The 20,813-nt window shown below is 50.2% G+C and overlaps 1 protein-coding gene across 1 annotated transcript in view; it reads right to left on the reverse strand.

Annotated features, from left to right (window-relative positions):
• XPR1 (xenotropic and polytropic retrovirus receptor 1) overlaps nt 1-20,813 on the reverse strand; it is a 122,283-nt gene continuing 101,470 nt past the window's right edge. Inside the window, exons 10-15 of the mRNA XM_075422520.1 lie at nt 17,834-17,999; nt 15,926-16,117; nt 3,355-3,521; nt 2,935-3,074; nt 1,895-2,116; nt 1-311 (exon numbers count right to left, since the gene is read on the reverse strand). Coding sequence (XP_075278635.1) covers nt 251-311; nt 1,895-2,116; nt 2,935-3,074; nt 3,355-3,521; nt 15,926-16,117; nt 17,834-17,999 — 948 coding nt within the window. The 3' untranslated portion in view covers nt 1-250. The remainder of the gene's footprint in view (nt 312-1,894; nt 2,117-2,934; nt 3,075-3,354; nt 3,522-15,925; nt 16,118-17,833; nt 18,000-20,813) is intronic.

Here is a 20,813-nt window from a genome sequence, read left to right on the forward strand (position 1 = left end):
TTTATTGGCAAAACAAAGTAAAAGGTTTTATTTTCTTTTTAAAATAGGACATTAAAATTAACCCAGAAGAAAAGAAACGAAACACAGTGAGCTTGTTGGAGTCCATAGGATCTGGTCTGGAAGAGCTCAGAAAACGTGTTCAGTGTTTCCTCCTGTTTTCAGCTGGAACTGTACCAGAGACCGGGTGACTCGGGGAAGAGGGGAACAGAACGAGAAAACAAAGGGTGCGGAATCAGAGGCCGTGGCCATCTCATGTGTTCACTTCGTTCGCTAGGTCCTCTATCAATACCTTCGTGTCAGAAGCCTTGGACCTGGAAGGGAACAAACAGAAAGCGCTCACTGGGGAGAAGAAATGCCCACCACCACACGCAGACAATGCAACCACCGTGCGCTTGGAAATCTTGGAAACTGTCTTCCTCCCCTGGAGCTCTCTGACGATTCCCCACCCCTCTGTCGCCAGGCTGCACAGAGGCGCAGTGGCTCATTTTGGAATACGCTTGAGGTGTCTCAACTGCATGGCCAAGGGGCAAACGGATGTGGCTGTCGGGAACTCGACCAGGCTCTGGCCCGCATCCCCTCTGCATGAAGTTCTTGAGTCCCTAGCAGCCACACGAAGGCTGTTGGTTTTGGTCATACCCGTGTAGTCCGAGCCAACACGGGCACGACCGAAGTATGGTCCCAGGGTTGCAGCTCAGGCCGGAGCACACCCTCTGTGTGACAGCCACGGCCTCCCGTTCCTCCCACCCACTCCCCCCACGCAGCGACGCAACGGGGGGATGTGCTGCTGGGATCGCACAACGCTCCTGACACACTCTGCTTCATGTCCCCAGGGAGGCCAAGCTTGCCTCCTGGCTAAAGGGCAGGGCTCCAGCAGTGCTGCCGGGGCAGAAGCGGTGCCTGGACATGGGAGCGCCTGGTGACGCTCGGAGAGCAGGCACTGCAGTGGAGATACGCAGTGAACAGGTTTGGGGCCGGAGGGGAAGGTGGGGAAACATCTAGGCTGTAAGGAGGAGGAGTGGAAAGAAAAAAATGCACGGGTTTAGATTTGGGAGAGGAACGGGGTCTTAGATCTCATGTAGGAAATCTTAACCAAACGATAACTGAAATCTTGGAGCAGTCTGCAGCCTGGAAATGGTCGGTTACAGAATCACAGAATGTTCAGGGTTGCAAGGGACCTCTGTGGGTCACCCAGTCCACCCCCTGCTGAAGCAGGGTCACCCAGAGCAGGCTGCACAGGACCGCGTCCAGGCGGGGCTTGAATATCTCCAGAGAAGGAGACTCCACAACCTCCCTGGGCAGCCTGGGCCAGGGCTCCGTCACCCTCAGAGGGAAGAAGTTCTTCCTCCTGTTCAGATGGAACTTCCTCTGCTTCAGGTTGTGCCCATTGCCCCTTGTCCTGTCGCTGGGCACCACTGAAAAGAGTCTGGCCCCGTCCTCCTGACACCCACCCTGCAGATATTTATAAGCATTTATGAGGTCCCCTCTCAGCCTTCTCTTCTCCAGGCTGAACAAGCCCAGCTCCCTCAGCCTTTCCTCGTAGGAGAGATGCTCCAGTCCCCTCATCATCCTCGTAGCCCTCATAACCCCCTCATTGACAGGAACCTCTCCTCCACGTTTGGATTTACAACCTCTGGCAACTGCTACAAGCTATTTCTGCAGGAGGGGAGTTTTGTAAAGGGAACTCTCTTTTCCAGTGGCTCACCAGAACACCAAGATGGTGTAAAGAATGGATCAACCCTCCAGCACAGAAATATTCATTTACTAATTGGACCTGTCCTCCCTTTGAATGACTACTTTGGCTGAGATCTTTGCACAATTACCCAGTCCCTAAACAGCCAACAACAGCTCTAACACACGATTTGGTTTGTTGCGCTAGAGGAGAGGCAAAACCTACTGCGAAGCAAGACGAGGTCTGCGCAAGGACACGCTCTGGCTGCGCTTCCACTGTTTGTTCTTGCGGCGGTTTCGTACACCATCCTCCTGGTCCATCATCTGATCCAAGAGCGTCAGGTCATCGGCGTTGAGCGGTGCCACGGAGATGTCCCTCACGGCACGGAACTCACCGCAGTTGTTCAGGTGCTCATTCTCCAGACGGAAGAAGTTCCACACAAACCGACTGGATGGAAGAAAAAGTGAAAATTACCAATTCGGTTCCAATTTTGCAGGCACTGCCCGCACTTGGCGAAGCACCGGTACGTGCACCTGGGTACCACTGACTGTTCTCACTGATCCAAGTGCCTCTGGGAACACTTTGGGAGTACGGAGAAACAGCAAATGACTAACAGCAACACTTGCTGCAACATCTTCCCAGCTCTCCTGAGAACGACGGATCTGTCAGGCTCATCCATCATCCTAACAATGACAGCCTTCGTCTGGACAGCACGGAGGCACCAGGCATTACAAGTGAAATGCAACCTCTGCCACCCACATGAGTGAGGTTCGGCTTCAAGGGCTCTTGTTCATCTTGAGAAGCTGCAGGGGTAGGTCTCCAGCTAGAGTACAAGTGTGTAAAGAGCTCTGAAACCTTGCAGGATCCAAATGGATGATGCAGAATCCAAATGAACGTTTGGAAAGGCAGCAGAGATTTGAGAATAATTGTAAGCCTGAGAATCAAGGGAAAATTCATCTGGAAATTGCAACAGGTTAATTTTAAGGAGAAATTTAGTAAAACCAAAACCCTCAAGATTAGGTCTAGGTTGAGACGAAACTGTGAACGCAGCATGCAGCCCCCAGCCCCACACTGCGGCACAGCCCTCTACAGCTTTCTTCACTCCGCACCCCGTTTGGATTAGATGTTCCTGTTAGACCCTCGTCTTCCACGTGAAGGTCCAGAACCTTCTCTGTCCAAGGAGAAAGGCACTCCCCACCGTACTGATCTTCTACGTGTAATAAAAATGCAAGAGAGACATGAACTGTTCAGTCAAGCACCCTTACCGGAATACCTCCAGCGGGGCAAACACAGTAGAAATGATGTCCCCAGCGTACGGAAAGATTTGCATGGAAGTCAGGGAGATCTGGATGGTCCACGCAAAACGCAGGATCACGTCTTCTACAATGGCACAATAGTAGTATGCCTGCAGAATAAGACAGACAAACAGGACGGCTCATCGTACGTGCCCCGCACAGCAGACAGACCTCTTCAGGCCTTCAGGGAGCTACAGCATTTGCTGCTCAACCACTAGAAAAGTGACCATAAACGATCTCTTTCAAACAAATTCATGCTGCTGCTCGAAAATCCCAGCTCACAGCATTCAGGAAGCACCAACGGCCAATGGCAACATGCTCTAAACTCCGCGACTTTTGTTAAAGTACTAAAAATTCCTTCTCTCGTATAAAGGCAGGCTGCATACGCACTTTCTGTGGGTAGACAATTCCTTCTCGAAGAAAGGTATTTTCACCAGCGTTTTTGTCAAAGAGACCCCAGTCCATCTTCAGGTCCCAAATAAGGGTATAGCAAGAGCTGATGAAATAGAAGATGATCCACAGGTAGAAGAACACTTGGGTGTCACTGTGGTTTTTAGCTGGAAAAGAGAAGAACAGCATACTTCTGTACAACTTCAGGCAGATTGCTTCTTAAAACAGCTAAAATTGGCTGGTTTGATCAGTGGAAACAACACCCCTTTTCATTCAAGTTCTGGGAAAATCAAAGGCTGAGGGAGCTGGGCTTGTTCAGCCTGGAGAAGAGAAGGCTGAGAGGGGACCTTAGAAATGCTTATAAATATCTGCAGGGTGGGTGTCAGGAGGACGGGGCCAGACTCTTTTCATTGGTGCCCAGCGACAGGACAAGGGGCAACGGGCACAAACTGAAGCCGAGGAAGTTCCGTCTGAACATGAGGAAGAACTTCTTCCCTCTGAGGGTGACGGAGCCCTGGCACAGGCAGCCCGGGGAGGTTGTGGAGTCTCCTTCTCTGGAGATATTCAAGCCCCGCCTGGACACGGTCCTGTGCAGCCTGCTCTGGGTGACCCTGCTTCAGCAGGGGGTTGGACTGGGTGATCCACAGAGGTCCCTGCCAACCCCCAACATTCTGTGATTCTGTGATTTGCACGAATATCTTTATTTTCTGGAAACGTGCGGGAGCCTTGCCATTCTAGCTCCGAACAGCAGGTGGAAGCTGAGGGCCACGTTTCACAAGAGACACAGGCTCGTACAAAGGAAAAAGCAAGGAGGCAGCGCTCAGGAGGGCTTCGTAAGAAAATATTTGAGTCCGTATAAATATAAACAACCGCGAATTAGTGCGGTAAAAGCCTGAAGGAGGACGGGCAGTAGAAGAATTTCCACTCGCCATTTCAGAGGCTGTGGCGGCAGGGGAAAATCAGCAAAAAGAAGGCAATACATCAATGTGTAATTATAAAACCTGACAAAGGCTCAGTACGGAGTTTAAATGCCCACATAGAGCTGCTCTGTGAAACAGGGACTGCGGGCCCGGAGCCCGCTCGCTCATAGGTATGTTGCTGCAACAAAGTTGTTTCCCATTTTCCCCTAAAAAGGTTACGCTGCTCTCAGCTCAGCTAAATTTCCCTGTATCAGTCGGCTGGGTAAAAAACCAAACAGACCTGATAATCCTGTTTGTTCTTAATTAGCAAGTCTGTGTCATAAAGTCCACCAAAATAAAAGACGTTACAATGCTTCACTGGGCTGCGAGGCTTCGCCTCTCGCTGCCGTCAGGAGCCTTTCCCCCTTTCTGTGCAGCCACCGCGCTTGCTCAGTCGCCGATTCTTTCTAACAAAGCCAGTAACACTTCTAGTACAAAAAAAAGCTGTAATGTTTCCAGTCCAAACGCAGTGCCACGGTAAGCGACAGCGCTGGTTTCCATATGCGTGGCTCTAAAACGACAGGATCCCCAAAGCTGATCTCCGAGGGAGCAACAGGGCAATCTGCCCTCTCCTTCCCTTTTTGTTTCTAACCGTTACGATATAAACATAATGCAGCAATCCGGTAAAATTAATGGAGGTGAAAATGAGAGGCACGGTGTAAGAGTATGTCCCTCCCGTTACGCCCTTCAGGCTTCCTGGACGTGATGTGCAGGATACAGGTCAAGCACACACACTCATTCTCCTTCCAAAACACCCCCCCTAAAGCAAACCTATTAAAGCCACTTCTGCAGCACAGCCCATCTGCAGCGAAGCTTGGCATCGGCAGAGGGAAAGGACACGAGACCTGCTGCAGCGCTCGGGTTTGACGAGCTTCCCTGGTTTCGTGCAAGGCTGGAAGCCTTTGAGCAGCATCCCGCATCCTCCCGAGGCTCGGCTTCACCCGGGGCCGGCATCGCATCGCTGCCGCTGCAGAGAGCCATGACGTCACCCGGGAGCCGGCGAGAGCAGTCCTGCAGAACGCGGGCTCCGATGCCCAGGTACGTCAACGCTGCTGCTGAAACCACCTCCCCCCTTCTCTTTTTACAGGGCAGTTGCCCACAAAACAGGACGCAGGTGAGGTTTTGGGAGCTCAGCAATTAGGGCTCCACTGCAAGATTTCATTCTCTCCTCCCAGCAGCTCCTCTGAAGCCTCCACTACGTTATTTCAGGGAGAAAAGGCAGATGCTGACATTCAGTGACTCAGAGACACTAAGCCTGTTCTTTCCAACATTATTTTTAGCTCATTAGATCTCCATGTTTAGCTCCCACTACCAGACTGTGAACGGTAATTCAGAGGTAGTTAATGGGTTAAGTGCTTTCAAAGCATCTAAAACGCCCCAAACCACCCTGCGAGGCTGCGGGCTTCCTATCAGTCTGAGGTTGGAAGGTTAGGTCACGCTGCTTTTTTTTCCCCCTTTAAGGACAGAATACAAACAAACTGAGCCTTGCCCCACATCTTCATGGAGCAGACCCGGAGCAGGCAGCGCGGGCAGCACCATCCAGGGCCATGCCCTCAGCCACATCCCTGGCAGGAGCCATGGGCTGACAAGCAGCGAAGCGACATCACCGGGTGCTCCTCTGGAGTTCTCCGATCATGGAGGGGATAATCTGGCCCCAGACAATCACCTCAAGCTACATAAGGGGCTCAAAAAATTGCACCCTCAGTTGGCAATTACATAGGAAGGTGATTTCAAAGGTTTGTGCCGCTTAGACCTAAATTGCCTTAAAGGTTATTGTGTGCAACTACAGAAAGGAGGAGTACCGGGAAGTAAAAGGCCTGAGTAAGAAATCTTGCAGCATTAACCTCATCGACCTCGAAAGGATGTGCTTGCTTCTAGTTAGGTTATCCTGGCTTCAGCTCCCTTTCCCTGCCCCTATCTTCACAGCAGTCTTTTCAGCGGCACCTGGGGTCACGCTGCTTGCCCCTCGCTCCTGCTTGCTTTCTCACCAACCAGCTCTGTAATGCATTCAGCTCCTAAAAAAAATTCATTAAAAAAAATAAATCACTCCCTGGTAAAATGCTCTAATCAGAACTAGCCTATTGTCTTCAGCCTTGACCTTTGAGTCCCTTCCTTTAATCACTTCTCCTCCTCTTCCTCCTGCCCGCAATTCCGTTTGATACCTTCCTTCCTCCTGCGCTCATTGGTATTCAGCTGGCGTACAGAAATATGTTACTGCTCTAGGCAAGCAATTATATCTCAGTCTCCACTGGCTGGTCCTAGTGGCCCTCTTCACTGCTGCTCAGGGGGCTAGAAAATGAAGGCATTCATATTCTGCCCAGAGGCTCCAGCTACCCCCGCCCTGCCAGTTTTCCAGGACCACCACATAACGGTGCACACGTATGATGATGCCAGGGTCGATCTAAGCAGGAACTGATCCACCTTGCGTTTTTCCTTTGTTTCATGATGATAGAGACAGCAGTGACAGGACGAGGGGTAATGGTTTTAAACTAAAACAGGGTAGGTTTAGGCTGGATATAAGGAAGAAATTCTTTACAATGAGGGTGGTGAAACACTGGAACGGGTTGCCCAGAGAGGTAGTGGAGGCCCCATCCCTGAAAACATTCAAGACCAGGTTGGACAGGGCTCTGAGCAACCTGATCTAGTTAGGGGTGTCCCTGCTCGCTGCGGGGGGGTTGGACTAGATGACCTCTAGGGGTCCCTTCCGACCCAAAACTTTCTATGACTCTATGTGCTAGAAACCACCAAAAACCATCTTCATGATGTGCTAGAAACCACCGAGCAACAGTCTCAGGATGAGAGGAGCACTCTGGACACCTGGTAGATCTCAACATCTCCAAGAGGAGGAAAAAGACCAAGTCTTCAGCATCCCGTGGACCGCAGCAACCCTTTGGCAGCATGACTGCCAGGCTGCCCACCAGGAGGTGCATGAAGGACCGCTGTACTCGATGTTCTGGAGGGAGCTACAGTTATTCAAAACAGCACGTTGCAGGACGAACCCCCCACGTGTCGAGTCGCAGGTGCAGCTTCACCCTCCCTGCTGACGGGCAGATCTCAACTTGTGCTCCCATCAGCATGTCTGCAGCGTGGAGGTGCTCGGCTACATCCGAGGCCACCTGAGCTCGCAGCGCTCTGCTATCTCCGCTGGCCGCAAAGTCGATGGGAAGCAGCGGACCGCAGGGGCCGTTTGCAACCTGCACCACAGCATTTCCATTAGCATCCTCGGTTTACCCTATAAAAGGCAATTTCAGTAGACACCCTGCAGAAATACACCTACAAACTGCTCCAGAAGGTCAACTGGATAAATAACGGAAGGCTTCCACCTCCGAGCTGAAGCTGTGAATGGCCACAGTCCCAGAAAGCAGCCCAAGGCACTAGCAGCAGCAGAATTTACTGCCTGCAAAAACTGCTGATAGACACTATCTCGGATCCCACACCCAGCCCCAGGGGACGCAATATCTGACTAGCGTTCCGAGAGAATAATGCTCGGCAGAAATTACAGCCTCTTCTAAACACAGGCAAGAGAAAGGTTGCTTTCCATCAAAGATAGACAGCAAATACTATCCCGAACGCTGTTAATATTGACTTTACTTCCAAAGAATACTATCTGTTTACCCTGCTGAATTATTCCGGCGAATGTAAACACTATATAGTATTCAACACAGCAAAAATCAATGCCATGTATTATTGAAGCTCGGGATGAAAGCACAACGGCCCCCGATAAGCGCTCCCAGTGTGCCAGCCACTGCGGCCGGCCGCGGTCTCGGCTGACGGTGAACGCTGTGATAAAAGCTGTCCGAAGCGTGAGGTTATCGGGAGACGCAGCCCGGTGAGCCCCGCTGCAGCAGGCACAACCCACCCAGCCCGAGCGGCTCTGCCTCCAGCACCAGCCGAGAACCTCTTGGTCGAGGCACGCCAAACCCGGCCTCCTTTGATGAGCAGCCTTTCAATCATGGATTTAAGCAGAACCAAAACAAAAATATATCTATATTTACAGTGTGCTAGCCAAACACAGACACTGGAGTACAGAGCATACGCTTTCTGCCACCCAGTTAGCCCAGGGGTGACTCGTGCCCATTACCTCCATCCCTTCTCTGCATCAGAACTGCCATCAGAACGACACCCCAAAGCATCTGTCTGACTCCGTACTGCTCGAAGTGCAGTGTTACCGCTCCCTCAGTAATTAGACATCTTAACGAGGGAACAGCAGAGCGCTGCCTTTCTGCCCAGCCAGCACATACCACTATTTAATACTGGGATCAATGGCAGAGCCCTGACACGACAGTGGGCTTCACGCAGTAAAAAGGCAAATAACCAGGGGAGCACACGGAGGACTTGCCATCGTGCGCTGACGGGCTTTGTCAAATACCGAGCACTGCGTACGAGCACCCTTCCCGTTAGATTCTGCAAACCTCTGCTGTGGCCTCCAGGCACAATTTAAAGCAAAGCGGCGCGATGCGGCGCAGTGAAGAACTGTCAGGAGGCAACATCTCATTTCTTCTTCTTCTAGTTAGATTCTGCATTCGCAGAGCGGGGAAATCCCCAAACCACGCTGTGACTAAAAATACTCTGCAGGTTTGCACGGGATTGGGAGGACGACACGACTGTCTCTGAGGCTAAGGCATCACAGCAATCTCGTTGCTTGTGTCTCACAAAGAGAAGAACGGGATTTCATTGCAGACAGGAGGAAGCAGATCAGTCATGGCTGAGATTTGACCTGATTCTGCTTCTGGTGGCTTCTCTGGCACTTGAGAAGTGTTCTTGGGGGATGTTTAACCGCTGCCTTGGGAAGGGTGGGGTTTCCAATCTAAGCATTTGCCAGCAGTCTCGCTAATGAGAACATCTGGATTCACAACCAGAAATAAGTAGCGTGATAATCAGGGCCTTCGCTGGACAATTTAGGGATGGGGACACAGTGTCATCTGCTACCTCTATAGTGCTATGAGATCCCAAAGCAGATTCCTTCCAAACATAACAACAAAAAAATCAAAATGAAAAAAGAGTATTGTTCGATGATCACATCGCCTAGATTTCTGCAGTCCCAGAGAGCTCCCGACCTGCATGCATTTGAAAGGAAAATCACTTGTGATGTAGTCAGTTGCTTTTCTTAAAATGTTCCATTAAAAAAGAAGTCAGGTTTACCCCTCTTAAGTGCCCGTGAAATGAGATATCAGTAGGCCACCATTCTTACTTACACCTTATTATTCATTAGCATTCCCGCTTCTTCAGTCACCTTTAACACAAAAGTGTATTAAGTGATACAAACGGTACTATTCGCCCACGTTCCAAACCCCGGCTATTAAAAGCCATCTCTCTCTCGGCTGCAGTCTCAAGCAGGGAACGCATGAATCACCCGGCGGCAGGGTGCCGAGGTCGCCTCTCCCCCACGGCGCGGCTGCCAGCGCGGGCAATGTCCCGCTTGACATCTGCAGACCTACAAAGCACCAGAAGATTTCCCTCGGGGATTTCCTACCTCATTTGTGCTGACGTTCGGGGTGCGATAGCAGCTTCCGAAATGCCCCTCCGAGGCTCCCTGCCAAGCACCGGCTGCCATCTCATCTCGCTTTCCCTGGTTCACTTACCGGTGACCTGGCCCTGCCGCAGACCTCCTGGGGTGCTCCTCACCCTTCCCGGCTCGATCCCAAAGCACCATCACAGGGACGGGTGCCTAAGCAATTAGAGGAGCTAACAAGCCAGCGTGGAGAAGGTGGGCTTGCTCAGGGTGCCGCAGAGACCCACGTTGAAGCTGGGAGGAGGTCAGAGGCCAGGATGGAAATGTTTGCCAATGGCAATGCCTCCAATTCTTCACTAATGACACCGTGTCTGCTCTGATGGAAAGGATCAGAAAGACTGGCTAATGAACACAACTCATTACTGCAGGCCTCCTGGGCACGGAATGACAGGGTTTCAGACAAAAATTCATCCTAGCTCACAGCAATGTGACAGACATTGCACATTTTGGCTCCAAATAATCATCTTGATGGAGTTCCCAGGATGCTGCACTAAGGCAAGCCACACGAAAACCGCAAGTATTAAGGAAGAAGCCAGTTAATCCCATTACAAAGTTTGTTTTGCTTCAAGAGGTCAATCCAAGCACTCTATAAGGCTCTCGTGACACCGAAATCAAATGATCTGGCTTGCCACAGCACTGACAGCTCTTCCAGTGCTGCGGAAGAGGGAGGGATGGAAGGTCTTGTACCGACACCGAAGGGATAAACTAGGGAATGGATGTCACCAGAGCTGCTTGTCTCAGCCTTTCACGAGACTCGCACTTGAATTCTGTATGCCCATTTATTTCGCTTTGCCCACTTCCCACTCACTAGAAATGAAATGACATCTCTCCGCTGAGGTCTTCTAAGCTGCTGCACCAATGTCTGATCTCTGTAAAAGTCATTTTAGTCCCTCTTCTCACATCACCTTGTCCTCCCCTCCCACTGCAACCATTCAGGATCGCAGTTAGTTTTGTTCCACCTACCAGCAAATTCACTCCGCAGGGGTTGTGCCCTGCAGCTTCCAACACGGGAGCAACGAGGGCGCAGCGACACAACCCGCCGCGCAGTACTTGAGCCGGCGGCGAAGAGCAGAGCCAAGGCGCAGTCAGATGTCCTCCTGCGGCTCCCAGCGCAGCATCTTGATGTCACCACCGTCCTCTCCTCCCTCCTGCCGCGCATCACTGTCCTCTCCCACCTGGAAGTCCTACCCCTCCCCGGGGAGCTGCGGTGGGATGGAGCATGGGAGAACCAGCGACCCGCTCCGGCGTGAAGCTGGCTACACCGGCCGGTATCACCATCGGTAGCAGCTGAAGCCGTTGTGATTAATGAGGAGTGGGCAGCAGTTACAAGGCCTGGGAATCTTCCGCTCTGCTTTCAAAAAGCAACACGTTTCCCATTCATCTTCGCCTGGCCAGACCTGGCCGAACCTCTCTATTAGTAAGGCACGGTCCAACGCTTTCCTGCAAAAGCTCATTAATCGAAGGAGGACTCCTGCCTTGGCAGTTCACGTCTCTATTCCTTGGCGAAGCAAGGAGTTTCACCATTTTCTCAGGCTTTTTTAAAAAAACCAAAACCAAACCAAATCACACACCACTTTGTCAGGAGCAGCCTGTTTCCGAAGTGATGGTGAGAACACAGACAGAAGCACTACTCTTTAGAGACAGCCCTATTTAGTTAACTTCTGTACTTTTAATTACTGTGAATTTCCTGGGCTGTTTAATGAGAAAGTGCGTGGCAGTCGCGTTATCTTAGACCAACCTTAGGCTCTCCACGGCACTTCCAAGCCACTGACAGCCACTGTTCAGCAGCCTTACCTGGAGTACCTGGAAAGGCGTGGAAGTGCTATGGAAGAAGGGACACTTACACAAGTTTCCAGGCCATATGGATTAACTCTGGAATAATTTAGAGGTTAATAAATAGCTGGATACTACCCAGACCACAAGGATTTAATTGAATAAGGTGTGTAAATTAAACTGACAATGAAAGCTTGCAGAAACCATCTTCCTTTCAGTTAAAGGATAAAAACCCACAAAGCCAATTTTAACCCAGTACTTGTGCTTAAGCTCATTAACGCATACCTGAGAAAAACAAGGTAAACACACAAATACCTATGCTGAAACAGCAAAACCCACAAAACAAAAAAATGATAGAAGGGTACGAAGCACTGGAGAAGCTCAGCTCTTCAAGCACAGAAGCCAAATCTATATTCTGTGTCAGCCACATATTTCCAATGACACCATGTGAGCAAAAGGCATCAAGGTAAGAGAAAACTGACTTTAGCAAAACCAAGAGGCATCTCGTCTTCTGAAGAATAAAGCTGGAGCATAAATCACACGTAAAGTTTAAGCAGCGACCGGCACTCAGAGTAGTACATCTCAGCTCCAGTCGCAGCGTCTCTCACAAGAGCTGGACACCTGAACACAGCAATCCTATCTTAGAAAGCCTGAAGCGGGTCCGAGTGAGGAACGAAACCAAGGCTGGCTATTCTAGGTACATCAGCGTCCCTTCTTAAATGCAAACACATTTTATATAAGAGGGGATCCCCACGGAACGCCACGATAAGCCGGACTGAAGCGGAAGCAGCTACACCGGTGCATTTGTCAAGGTAAGCACCTCTGCTTCTGGCAGAGCGCAAACACCGCAAAAAGTAGTTGTGTGTCAAAACCACACTGCACTTGGGGTTAATCTGCTGCTGCAGACTCTGGGCTTCATCACTTGTTTCCCCAGCACCACTTGGGTTTCCGTAGGGATGAAGTCAGGCGATACATCATTCAGCTGGCTAGCTCTGGGGAAAGCTACTCAGCACTGCCAGGGAAGTTATCGCCAGCGCCAGACTCCCCGGTGCAAAGCCAGGGTAGGCAGGAGCCGGGGGCAGAGGCTGCTGCTCGGCCGTGCTGCGAGCGGGCAGCGGCCGGCAGCACGCGCTCCCGTTGCTAGGGAGCTCAGAGGTACGGATCTGCCTCATTTGCCTGCGCAAACATACCCCGCAGGACGGTATTTACAGAAGGCAGCCTTTGCTTCCCATTCCTTGGAGTGATATAAAAATACCGAGAATTCTTCCTTTGGGAGCTCAGCAACAGTTGCCCCCGGGTTGCTTCTGGAATGCGGCCGTGTTCCTGAGCCGCGGTAAAGCAGGCAGCTTGAGTCGGCATTCGCCCACAAAACCGCTGCCTGCTCTGGTCTTCCCCCTCCGAAGGGGTAGCATTTCGCACTTCGGACTTACTAATTCCGGAGGTGACAGTTTGGCGTTAACTCTGTAAAACTGATCTAGGCCCAGGACAACAGGATTGCCAGGCTGGGAGAGAAAAATCTAACAGATCTTACCGGTCCAACTTCCCAGCTGCATTTAGCAGAGAAAATGGCATTGTGCGTCTAAATCAAATGGAAGAACAATAAAGAAACAGCTTCTCCCAGGGAAGAAAGAATCAGAATTACGCACTGTCCGAGCAATATGAATTATTAAACAGGGGTATTCTGGGGATACTGAGATACTCGCCAAGAGCCCGCAGTACGACGTGTTAACGGGGGGGATCCTTCACGACAGCAGGTTTGGGGAAGGGAGTACCACATACAACTAGACGCAGCAGACCTCACCAGCGTAGTAAGGTGGAATTTGTACACTGGTTTAGTTCCAGTTGTTTTCCAGCAAGCAAGCATACGAAAACACGGTCCGAGAACACTGTCCGTGCGCTCGCTCCGTGTGCATCAGCTGGCTTTCCGCACCGGCACGCCCTCCCAGCCCGTCTTCGCGCAGCTGAAAACCTGCCGAGCAGCAGCAGCCCGGTTCAAACCAGGGGAGGAAGGCAACCTGCCCAGGGGAGGAAGGCAATGTGCCCAGAGGGCTGCGGCACCCAGGGCTCCCCAGCAGAGAGCAGGCACTGGTGTACTTTGCCGCACCTCCCAAGGAAAGGCCACCCATCGCCCTCTTCTCCTGGCAGCCGAAAGCTGTCGTTCCAGAGGTGTAAGTCACAGGCTTGCGAACGCAGGCACGAAAGACTGTTTAAATCAAACTCTTGTTGCCGCAGCAATTAACAGGCCCATTACTTACTGCACTTCAGGGCAGGTCTAAGGAGCAAGGATCTTTCCCGATTTGACGCTTGTTTTGGGCAGCGCTTGCTTTCCTACTAGCAAGCAGCCAGCCCCCAGCGGCTGTTCCGTAGGTAAGGGGTTGGCGTTTGTCTCTGCTATCCTCGGGCAGACACAGGGAAGGTGTGGGCAAGTAGCACATCTATTTTCAACCGTAACATCATAACAACGTGATAATAGACCATGTGATTCCAAGTTCTTTTTGAACTGGGCATCTATGTGAAGTACACAGATAAAACTGGATTCTTAAATGGTACAGCATATTAGAAAGTGCCTTTATGGCAGGATAGGAATAAGCTTACAGGGCTGAGAAGACACGGCAAGGTCTTCAGGCAGCTCTCAAAAATCCCTACAAGCCCAGGCACAGTGACATTTATAAAATCTGTCCTAAAGTGTAATTTCCAAAGGCCGTGAAATTTCCAAATTTTTTTTTTTTTTTGTACGATACCAACAACCACGTGCTACCGACTCCCACTAACATAACTCGGCAGACAAAAGCTGGGACTCACGAACATCTCTCCACAGCTGGAACAAACCCCGAGCCTGGCTCGTAAACACCTCATTACAGCCCACTCCCTGCCAGACATGATGAGCAGACAGCAGTTATGTACGGCAGCAACAAGAACAAGGGTCAGCAGTACCGGCGCGGATGCAGACATCAAGAGCAGCAGGAAGAGGTCAAATTCTTCAGCAGGACATTTTGACAGATGCTGCTTTTCCCTCTTGGTTCCAAACACACCCCAACCTTCTCGCAGAAGGCTCTGCCAGCATCCCCCCCGGGAAGGGACAGCATTAGTCAGCCTCCCCAGAGCAGGCGCTGTACGGAAAAGCATACGAGCAGTGACTACAGCCAGGCAATCTGTATTTGGCTCATCTCGGGGTTGGGCGGCGCTGACTAACTGGACTGGAGGGTTGGAGCTGAGGAGCAGCAGAATGTCACTGAGCAAACGAGCTAAAACGGGAACAAGCTCCAGGGAGGAGATGCACGGAGGGGCCAGGCGCTGCACCCACCACGGATGTTCCCACGCCGGGTTCGCGTGGACGTCCGGATACCGAGCGCCCGACTTCCAGCCTTCGGCCAGCTTGCACCAGTGCGCTTCGCCGCCGTTAAAACGCAAGGCTCGACAAACACGACCGGTGCGACTTCAGGCCCAGCTATGTCAAAACAGCCATTTCTTGGCCACGGGAAGGTTGCTAATACCCTCGCCACCCCTCCAAAAAACCAGCATGTTAACTAGAAACGTGCCTTGAACACTTCTCCCTGCTCCACCACAACCGTATTTCAGGATGAGTAATTGCTCACGAGCGTGTGCGGCTGCTAATTCCTGCAGATATAGGAGGCATCTATTTTTCAAATGAAAGAATACAGCTTTTAGGACTTCAGAACAATGACAGGCAGGGTGACTGCCTGAAGTGCAGAAACTAAAAGCTTTTTCCTTCAGAACAAGAGCAGAATCGAGTAATTGTCGTTTCCAGGGAGATGGGGAACTTGAAGGATCAGAGCTCAATCTGCGGTTAAATGGATTGGAAATAACTCCCTACCAGCTACAGAAAAAACATGGGTAAAAACACATTGGAAAATCTGGCAAGGGCATTTTCCCAGCACTGTACACATCTCCCCACGTTCGAAAATGATGGACCGACCTTCTTCAGACGATCCAGGTTAGCTATTCATGAATGCCAAGGGAGAAGTATTTCCTCTGTTGTCCCTTTCCTTCTACATCTCCCATTCAACCTCCTTTCACAGCAAAAACCAACAGGTATTTCAGTTTTCTCCTTTCAAGAGAGAAACCTGAAAATTCTCTCTCGTGGTCCTCAAGCGCAGTTCTAAGCAGACCAGGTGTGTGAAAAATACCTAAAAGCAGATCTTAAGATGCTTTTTGCAAGCTAGGCAGGCCCTTGGCTTTCCACTGAGATGTTTCACAGGTACCAAAAGACAAAAGCTCCTGCTTCAGTGGGATGCCACATTCTGAGCTTCTCCAGGTAAAAAGCAAACGCTGTGACTTGCAAGGGATTTTCCAAAACCATCAATACCTTTGTGAGTGCTGTAGAGGGCTGCAAATGTCACCACGAAGAAGGTGGTGGAATATTTTCCAGCGTTAACCAGATGAAAGGCCCGTTTGTTATCACGGTAACGGCGCAGGCACTGGATGAATCGCAACCAAGCAGGGATGCACTGGACAACCGCTCTCACTCCGTAGGAGTAGCTGTAACAAATCTGATTATCTGCAAGAAAAGAAGTTTCAAGGACACGGCGTCAGTAAGTTTAAGAACTCCTGTCGTCTTGCTTTCTGTAAGAGTCGAATCACTTGAAATGAGCGCAATTCCCCCTCAATGTCTCGCACTCAGGCACACACATGGAGCCAGAACAGCGAGCCGCTCATCGCCAGAAAGCATCTTGAAGCCCTTTACTCCCACCTCGGAGACATTCAGGTGACGTGACATCAATAACACATCCAGACAGATCATAATCTAACTCTTCCACTGCTGCCAGTATATAAACATGCGAGAAGATTAGAAATAATCTATTTCTAAATTTATTTTGTGCTCTTGGCAGTAGTGTGAATAATCAAATTAAGGATGGAATTCCAAAAGGCCTTCAACACTGAATTTCTGTGCATAAATGGGAGAACATTTCCACACTCTGAGGGACAGCTCAAAAAGGCTGCCTTGCCCAAGATGTCCTTGACCCATTTTTCTTGCACATTGTCATAGGAAAAAAAAAATGTATTTCAGTATGTGTCTGGTGGGTTTTTTTGTTCGTTTGTTTTTAAAAACCCCACAAAGCCAGGACCTAGGCCTGGCTTCAACCACTGGGGTGAGAGGCAGCTACACCAGCATGACCTTGTGTCACACCACTGAAAGCCGCCTTATTACTGAGTCAACGACCAGGAAAGCCCCAGCGCTGCCTGGAACCCCCAAGAACGCCGTATTCTTATGCTCTCTCACTTAGCACATCTAACCCAAACACCCCACTGACGAACAAACATTTGTTTCTTATTCAGACTAATGGAGACAAGTTATTAGCTGATGTCTATCCCAAGCACTGCATGATCATTCCACTGTTTGGACTGGAAGAGGACAAGTTGTTAACCACTCAGTTGCTTTATTTTATTTTTAATAAATATTTAGTTACTTGCAACACTGTCTTAAAGGGAAGAGAAAGACCAGACAGATTGGAAGAACAAAGCAAACACTGATGCTTATCGAAGCACACTGCAAATTCTTTCAGCAAGCATCAAAGTCATCAGACAACACGATTTGCCAGCAGGCATCACTTAAAACGGAAAGACAGCGGCCCGATCCAGGAGGAGACAGGTACCATTTTGCCACTGGGAAGGCCAAAGTCAAAATTCACATGCCAACTCTGCAGCTCTTCTGGCTAGAAAGCAGAGAAGAGGCAGAGCATGCACAACCCTAGCATCACAGCACCAACTCTGATTAAGAGGTGGCATCAACAAGCTCTGAGGAGGTTTCTCCATCCTCTCTTGCTTTCGGGTACTATGACAGAGCCTGTAAGGAGCAGGCTACAGCACAGAGAATTGTGGTTAATAAGCTCACGCAACTCACTGTCATGCTGAGCAACAGGAACAGGCTTAAAAGCAAATACACGGGTAAACCACTACGAAATAAAACAACCATGCCAGGAAAATGGATTTCTCTTTCAGTCAAGAAGTGCCATGTCTAAATTCTTTGACGAATGCTCACATCAGGCCAAATGACTGGATTAGGAAATGAACACGGATATGAAATGCCATTTCCCTGGATGGAAGTAAGAAAGGGGAGGATCTAATGCTGCATTTGAAAGAAACAACAATTATTTTAGTTTCCTGTGTCATTGGTAGCCCTCTTCAAAACAGACAGATGACTGTGAAGTTGCCTTGCTCAGTGCTTTTCAGCTCATTTGGACCATGTTTGCATGGGTTGCCAGCATCACCCTACCTGTTTTTGCCAGAAGTCCATCATTGTCCTCCCACTGAACCTCAAAGCTGTAGAAGCAGATCATGTATTCCAGGTCCATGAGTATCACGACCAGGCTGTTGAGCTGATCAGCCAGCCAGAAGTCTGCGAAGCCTACCTTGTGGAAGGGAGCAGTGAACACTCGAAACTGTCAGGGAGGAAAAAAAAAAAAGAGGAATAATTCATGACATAGAGTCAAAGACATCTAAATGCAGTGGCAGGACATCACAGCATTGAACAAATATGGAAATAGCAGAAACGCTTGAAGATTTATTGCTGACCTTTTGCTCCTGCTGACAAAGATAACCATCTCTTCACTTTTAGTACAAATAACATTCCTGCTTTCCTCCTCTTGTATGCAACAATTCATTCCCCCCCCCACCTTTCTGTTCTTTTACTGGCAGAAGAGCATGGTCTCCTCCATCCAAGCGCTTTCCCAGACGCCCCCAGCCTCCACATAAGAGCTCTACACAGCTCTGTTTCTCCTGTTGCTCCTCATTTTCATCAGCGCTTTCTTTCAGGCGTTTATGTCATGTCTGTTGACACCTTCTGCCCTTACCTTCTCCCTCTCACCAAACGTCGGTTAGATTACTGACCCTCAGCACAGCCATTAGTCTGATCCTTAACACCTTCGTCGTTCTTTGGTGTTATAAGAGCGATGATGGCTGCTGCTGGATCTCCCAAGCCTCTAGCAGGGAAGGAGTTAATGAAAGGGCAGGGGAAACCCTACTGACTGTCAATTAGACTCCCCCTCAATCCCAGTCCACTTTCCCTCTAAGCCTTAACAGCAGCTTTGCTACTTTCAAACCAGACGGTTTTCACGGTCCGTTACCTTTGATTACAACTCTCTCTACCCAGTTAGTTATAGGTACTAACGGCCAATTACTCAAAGAGACAGCACCAGCACCGTCCTGTAGTTCAGAGATTTATGAACCTTTAAATTAATGCAAGCACAGGCTAACGCTGATCCTTTCTATTGCTCTCCTTATTAACCGAAAGGGTACGCAGTTACAGAAACCCAGGAAAGGACTGACACTTTCCCATCAGCTTGCAATGTCGGTTTAAGGCTCTGGTCCTAAATTTCAACGCCAAACAGGGGATTAAGACTTAGTGGCATTAAACAGCAGATATGGATCTTGACCCAGAAAGCGCTGTGCTCACGTAGGACAGACGGCACCTATTGCAAACAGGGCCAGCTGTGAGGGAGGTCTGCCCTCAGTCAGAGCAGTCCAGCTGCAGAACGGCTTCTGCAGAGGTCAGAAAAGCCACACCAGCCTTCCTCTTCGAAGGGTCCTTCCTCTTCGTAGGGTCCTTCCTCCATTTTACCAGCACTCCTTGATACCGCCTTTACCTGTTTCATCACAGAGCTTTATTTTCCCCAGAAACCAAGACTCACTAAAATAAAAGAAATGTGAAAACGGCTTTACAGATAGATCTCTCTGAAAAAAGAAGAAATTAATAAAGACCATGTTGTTATTTAATTTAGGGAGAGAGGCTTGGGCACTGCCAGATAATAGCATAAAACTTTTAAGCGAGTAGAAGCTTTCCACCTGAAGGTTACAGCAGATGAGGAGTGAGTAGATGTGTCCACGACCTAGCTAAGGCACCGGTATCTCAGTCCATTACCCTCGAGAACGTGAGCTGCCGTTTGGACCCTCCCAGCCCCACGTGTCGGGCAGGGTGGTTTCTGGCTGCCGCGGCACGCTGCCCGGGCACAGCCGGAGCCGCAGCCCAGCTACCAGCCGGTGCCAGCAACTCCTCACTTCCCAGCTGGGCAGCGTCTGCAGCATCCTCCAGAGAAGACAGGCCGCAAGAATAAAGCCATAAAATACCAAAAGCTGGAGATGAACCTCAGTTTTAAGTAATCGGTTGCAATTATACGTCAACGGTTCCACAATGCAAGCAGTGTCTTCCTGGTGCTGATTACTGCAGCTTTACTAAGTGCTGAGACAGCAGATATTTGAGCTGGAGCTAAAGACTTGCTCGATTTTCACCTCTCAGGCAGGCCCCCCGCGGTCGTTTCGCCGTTTCGGTGCCCTGCGGAGAGCGTGGGCACGCAGACGCTGTGCCACCCCCTGCGCTCGGATCCGATTCCCCCGGTGAGCCGCTCTCCTCAGCCTACACCAGCGCGCCCGTGGGCTCGCATCCGGCAGCAAAGGGGCAGAGAAGGCTCACCTCAGCACGCAGGCGAGAAAGAAGAGCCTGGCATGGGAATTAAACTTATGATGGGCTAAATAACTTTTTTCACTCAGACGATGACCAGTTCAGGTGCAACTTGCAGTCCCTCAGGGATGATGAAAACAGATCCCGCTCACGACTACCAACGAGCAGTTGTTGATGAGTGCGGGTGGATGCAGCGAGCCCCCCCGAGATCCATCACAAAGTGCTACAGCGCACTAAAAGTATGCTCTTGATTTGGTTCTAGAAAAACTGAGGGTGCCAGTAATGCTCTGCTACACCCGATACGTCAGACTTCGTTTCGGCTGGAAATGAAACCTATCAAGCATGTGAAGAAAACCGCTCACCAAACCAAAACGCGTGTGAACAGCACAGTTCTAAGAACTGCGCTGTTTCAACCTTCTTTCACCCAGATAGCTGCTGGCAACTGCAAGGAGAAATAAAACACGCCCAGCTGGCCAATTACACACAATAAAAATTAGAAAAGCCTAACAGCTGCTCTTGATGTGGTTTGTCTGGCCTCTTTCTCCCCCTGCCCCCTTCCGCACAGCACAGTCAGATGTGCTGTGTCATTTTCCACCATTAAGGTGATCTTGCATTTTGATGAAGTTTTCTTCCCCAGGAGACCTCGGGATGAACTGGCCCGCGCACGCTCGGACGTATGTCTGTATCGCAGAGCGTGGCGCAGTCTAGAGACAGCCGGGACAGAGTGGGAACTGGAAAGGAAGAGCTCTGAAGCCTGAGGATCCTACCCGGTGAAGACATTAAGGTAAATTAGCACAGA

Source organism: Opisthocomus hoazin, chromosome 6 (assembly GCF_030867145.1).
Source record: "Opisthocomus hoazin isolate bOpiHoa1 chromosome 6, bOpiHoa1.hap1, whole genome shotgun sequence".
Lineage (NCBI taxonomy): Eukaryota > Metazoa > Chordata > Aves > Opisthocomiformes > Opisthocomidae > Opisthocomus > Opisthocomus hoazin.